Source organism: Monopterus albus, unplaced genomic scaffold (genome assembly GCF_001952655.1).
Source record: "Monopterus albus unplaced genomic scaffold, M_albus_1.0 scaffold103.1, whole genome shotgun sequence".
Taxonomy (NCBI): Eukaryota; Metazoa; Chordata; class Actinopteri; order Synbranchiformes; family Synbranchidae; genus Monopterus; species Monopterus albus.
In genome coordinates, this window is record NW_018127983.1 from 2,632,902 (window position 1) to 2,638,901 (window position 6,000).

The 6,000-nt window shown below is 38.6% G+C and overlaps 1 protein-coding gene across 3 annotated transcripts in view; it reads left to right on the forward strand.

Annotated features, from left to right (window-relative positions):
* gabrg3 (gamma-aminobutyric acid type A receptor subunit gamma3) overlaps positions 1-6,000 on the forward strand; it is a 66,611-nt gene that overhangs the window by 20,833 nt on the left and 39,778 nt on the right. For 2 of the 3 annotated variants that reach the window (XM_020609884.1, XM_020609885.1), the window contains exon 3: positions 1,546-1,613. The exons of the other annotated variant lie outside the window; for it this stretch is intronic. In XM_020609884.1, coding sequence (XP_020465540.1) covers positions 1,546-1,613 — 68 coding nt within the window. The remainder of the gene's footprint in view (positions 1-1,545; positions 1,614-6,000) is intronic. 3 annotated transcript variants of the gene reach the window in all.

Sequence of the window (6,000 nt, forward strand, 5' to 3'; positions counted from 1 at the left end):
GCTCCTGCTCAGCACTAAATAATTAATAAAGTTAGCAAACAGCTGGTGAACATAGTGGAGCAATTTAACAACCAAAGAGCAAGACACTTGCCCGTGGAGCTGGTCGAGAGCTACACAGAACTAAACAGACAGTGAATATTGGACTTATTGTACATTTGTCTGATGGACACGAAAACAGCTGATGTTCTGTATGTTAGCTATTTGCTAACATGTTAGCCATATTAACTTTGTAATATTTTGTCAGTGTTGTCTTGATGTCCTGCTTGCATGTGTCCAAAACATTAATTAATGCAGTTTACTGGAGACTTGATGTTTATAGATTTTTATATTTACAGTACATTGTGATGAAATTTTATCACTCACAACAGCTTGTTAAAATACATTTGATAAAGCGACTATGAAAATATGGACTATAGAGTGACAAACATTTACATTATAAGGATATTTAAAAAAAATTAGTAATGTTATGATTTATATAAAGGTCATTTAGATTCATGATAAACAGATTCATCTTGATTCCGTTTACTAAACGTTTGTTAGAAATCGTTTGTTACACTTAAATACACACTGTATATCATAGTTTGACCATAAAATAATAACAGTGTAAACCTTCTTATTTATTTCTCCTGAGAAAGTTAACTTCAAGATGATACCTGTCCCAGTTTGTGTAGGATTATGTCTGCATGAATCTCATTTAAACTGGTCCCGATCGAGCAGTGGCGAAATAAGGTTTACATGAGCTTGTGACTACATTTCTTGATATTAGTAGCTTATATAGCAGGTATACAGAAAACCCAACAGAGCTAATCATTTTTAGGCTTGTCGCTGGCTTTAGGCTACTGGTTCTGCTGCTGTATGTCAAACCTGTGAGCTGACATTTATCCTTGCAGCAGGTGAAAACACATCACACTAGAGGCCTTAGCCTGTTTAATTTATGGAATTATCTTCTACCTTCAGGTTATATACAAAATGTTGGATTTATGTGTAGGACTACCACAGCTCTTCATCTTGGACCAAATAGGGATCAAGGCACCTGCTGGCTTATCATTTAATTACATTCATCTGGTATCCCAGGTGGAAGACAGAGCATGACTAGTCAGCTAGGATAAAAAGACAGCAGGGATAAGTGGGATGGAGAACTACTGGACTACCCTTAGCCCCCGCTGATGCACCTCTGATAATCTACATGGAGCTGTCAGCAGCGTCTTTTTATCTGACATGAAGTTATAACAGTATGTTGTTCAAGTGCAGTCTGTAGCTTGTTGCTCGGTTCATTTGTGGATGAATGAGTGCGTAATTGCTGTATTCAAGTGGACACTTATCGTGACAGCACTTTATGTGAGGAAGACGAATGTGTTATCATTATTAACAACCACAGCTCCCTGAGGACTGCTTCGCTCAGCAGTTGCTCACTCTTCAAATGATTCTGAACAAAATGTCTCATTGATCCAGCTTCACTTTTCCCGGCTTTGGTTTACAAGAGAGGCAGGTATGGTGCCTAAATGAAAGTCTTGATCGATCATGTTTTTTTCCCCCCCCCAACAGTGAAACCGACTGTCATAGATGTTGACATATTTGTGAACAGCATTGGACCAGTGTCATCAATAAATATGGTAAGTCAGTTTATTTACTTCTGCTTGTGTAGTTTATTTGTTTGCCTCTATATGTTTCTGAGCTTGAATTGTGTGTAGCCCAGGAGGTGAGCATGGGAACCATCCACGATGCAAAGGTGGGAGCAGACTTGCTGCTAGATGGCATTTTTGAACACCAGTGATATGGTGTAGTGAACATGGGTTAGAAGCACAGTTCTAATGAATCATCAGTTCTCTGGTTCAGGAGCTTCAGTGTTTCTTGAAAAATACTGACTTCAGACACAAAAGAGATGAAACAGCTTCTGAGTTAAATGTTAATTTATTAACACAACTCAATACTAATATGATGATGAGTGGAACATGGAACATTGCCAATAATTTGGCATAAAAAAGTTGTTTTGACATCTGCAGAGTAGGTTTATAAGGTGGCAGATCTTATTAGTAATCACTGAACCAACATTATGTGCAAGAGAACATTAGACTGAATGAACAAACTTGTAGTGCCTCACAGTTTGAGGCTCTCATGAGATGAATCTTATAAATCACACAGAGGTGTCAGTGTGCAGTCTGGAGGAGCCACGGGGCTGTCAGTCAACGCTCAAAGTGCAGCAGAGTTGGTAGGAGCAGTTTTTGTGGTGGACCTCAGACCAGCCAGGCCACACTATGGAGATGCTGTCACTGCTCAGAAGAGGCTGTAGCTTAAAGAACCAAACATCGTTGCTGTAGAGCGTGGGTTTCCTTGTTTGTGTTCAGCTGAAAGGTCAGTTTTTTGTTTTCCAAAAATGTATGAACTATGGTCTTGTCCAAGAGGTGGATGGTGACCAGGGTGACAGCCGTTACATCTGTTATAAGATAGCTTGAGTTACTGCATTTTAAAATGCAATCAGTTGGCAGTTAGGTACACCTCGCTAAAACTGATGCAGCAGTCATGCAATAAATTTTCAGGAAGGTGATAATGTTAATATTTTGTTCATCTTACTGAGAGAAACAGGAAATTAACAGCTGTAAATTGCAACAAAATTCTCCCTCATCCTTAGACCAGAAAAGATTTCTTTGTAAATGTCACCTGAGTCAGATGACAGCCTCAGCAGTGGCACTTTTAAAAGCTGCACTCAAACTGCCTTTATGCTGCTACATTTTAGGATGTGTGGATTAGCAGGAAATACATATTTTACAACATTTTGTTTTAGTATTTCATTATTTAGCATGAATTGGTGGTTGTATGCCTTTTTTTTTAAATTCTGGATACTTGAACTCACATTTAGTCTCATACTGTATATGTAGTTTGTCCAACAAAGTTTATGTGGCTGATGTGACAAATTTGAGTAACAATTGTCTAAATTCTTGTTCTTATGAGCTGCTCACATGTGCAAATGTTTTGAGTTGTATTAGACTATGGCTACAAGGTATATGCATCTAAAATGAGACATTATGAAACATTGCTATAGGTGTTAGTTTCTGGTAGAGTGTCCCAGAGGTGTGACTTCACACTCCGTTTTAAATAACAGCTCAAGAGTGTATGAGCCTCTAGTCAGAGAGGCTGCATCTTGGGAATTGAGGGGAAGAAAGGAAGGGACCAGGGAGATAATGGAGTCTTGAATTGATACAAAAATGGAAGAAAAACAGAGATTGGAATAGGTCGGTGAGAAGCAGGAGGTATTGGGACCCTTATGAGTGTATGTGAAAGGTCAAGTGAGGGACAGGTTTTTGGTAAAAGTCAAGGGTGTAAGTTTCAGTCACAACATTGGTAGGGACACCCACCCCATTTCAGGGAGTTTCTAGCCCATCCATAATGAGTGATTTTGGTGACACTACTCTCTAACACTGAAGTTAATATTTTCACCAAAATTATACAAAAGCATTTTTTCTGTACTGTGTTGCAGTACAGTCAGCACATGGCCATTATTTTTCTGAAGTGATTCTGGTGACACTACTGTATATGAGTAAATTTGAATACTTTTCCAATTTATGAGAAAACATTTTTCCTAACTAAGGGTTGAAGTATAACCAGCAGGTGGCCATTAATGTGTAATGTAACACTGGTAACACCACACTGGGTGAAAGTAAAGTTACTGATTATTTTTGCAGTAGGCCTATCTGTCTTCAGTGTTGCACTTTGTAGATGGTCCCTGTGCACTCATCTCACAGCCACTGCACATTGAGACAATGTTACTCATCTGGAGCAGAGGACGGCTCATTTTAAAAATGAGCTTGCAGCTTGTTGTCTACATTACTATAAAAGAAAAGAGGCATTGTTTGTATTTTAAGAAACACTTCGCTATTGATATGGAAACTGCATCTGTGAATACCTTTCCAGCTTTACCAGAGTCAGCCACTATAACGTACGATTGTCAGCACATTGACCGACAGCTGTCTGGAAGCAAATATGACATTTGCATATAACATGAGCTTTAGATTGCCCCCTCCCTTTCACTCAGTCAGGCACATTGGAAAGGTCTAATATGACTTCATTTCAAAGATAATACACATGGGTTTGCCCAAATATTTGTAGGAACACTTCTGTCCTCCCAAAATATTAGTAAGGACATGTCCCTACTGTCCATATGCAAAACTACGCCCTTGGTAAGAGTTTGGATGATCATATGAACAGGCTGAGAGAGCAGATGTTTACTTGAGAAGGGAAACCGATTTCAAGTTAGGTCAAAAGAACTGCTGAGCCAAACAGATAAAGCAGAAAGTTCTGGCACAACTTCACCCACTGTCAAGATGCACAGACAAGGAAAAAACTAAGTGGAAAGCAAAAAGGCCAGTTACACTAGCAGTTTTTAGCAACTTTAATAAGAAGACCAATGCATTTTGGCATGGAGCCTTTGTCAAGCCAAACAGATAAGACTGGTTCTTGGACACACTACCAGTGAAGGTCTTTAGTGCTGGAAAGGTTTTTTTTTACCCAGTATCCATAGGGCTGGAGTTTTTTGGTATTCCTGCACCTATATGGCCACTACAGGTCAGGCAAGCTGTTTGCTGACTGATTTGTTAAACAGGTCTTATCTTCCCATTGGTACTTTATAGGCTTTATTTATCTGATCCTTTAAAACATCATAGAATGATGTTCTAGATCTTGTTTGCATGTTATTTTTCAAGTGATTAAGCAGCAGTCCACCACCACTCATGTCTTGTTAGATCAAATCCTGATGTTATCAAGCCAAACTTTTCAGCTTGTACTCAAGTGTCCAGTATTTGGTATTTTAATGACATTCTTCTATATGAATCTGTGTTAATCTCCATGTCACGGCAGAGTATTAGGGCCACACTAAGGAAAAATAAAATGAGTGGAAGATGTGGTTTTTTTTTTTTTTGCATGTCAAGAAAAAGCCAGAGTATAAAGTCAAAAGGTCAAATTATATTTTGATTTATTCACACACACCGAGCAGAAGGCAAATAAGATGCTAACATACTGACAGAAACGGTGCCAGTATGTTCTATGGTTGAACTCAATTCCTATGTTCTTGGACTGCTGTTTGAACAAATAGGCCTTACTCAATGCCAGAGACCGACGTGGTAAACAAAAATATTTGATCTTACTCTGAAAAAAGTTTTCTGCATGCACTAAATATAAGACAAAAAGCTGGTGAGATGTGCTGATATTCAAGAAAAAATGATGGTATGCCAAAGAGTAAAATGTAGGAGTGCCAGTACTGTGTATCAGTGAGTACCAGCCCACATTAAGTTGTTGAAGTATTAATAGGTGTATTATCTCATTGCAGAAGGAGAGGTGGACCTTAACGATATAAAACTGAAATTATTGTCTGTTGCTTTATGAGGCTCAAATTTTAAGCAAATCCAGCTAATTATTAAGCGTATCTACCTACATCAGGTTCAGCTGCACATTGAGCTGTTAGTTGGCTCTGCTAAACCACACAAGTTCTGGGTTTGGGAGATTAAACCCTTTGAAGTTCAGTGTGCCATACAGGTGTTAAGTTATTCCTCCTGAAGATTTGTGCTGTCATTTTTCTCAACAAAGTGCAGTGACATAGTCTTGACAAGGTCAACAGCCACAAAGCCCCTGTGTGGCTGTGGCATGGGTGTGTGTTGGCTAACCACCTGAGTGAGTTAATGTCTACAGTAAAGAAATGTCCAGACTCATTCATTGACTTCATTATATTTTATTACCCGATTATATTTTTTTTACCTGAACTTGATCCTGCTTTTGAGTTCACAGAACACCTGCTGGTTGTGCAAGTTAAAATCCACATTTGGTCTGTAAATCTGAACAGGAAATATGCTGTGCTTGCATAGAGTTGTGTGGCCAACCAACAAACAGCTAATAAGTGATCACCAAATGCTTTTTACATGCACTGTCACAGAAAGTTACATGCTTGCTTTTTTGTATTAGAGATTACAGTCCATGTATTTTTTTTAATCCTGTCAAACCAGTTTAATGAGG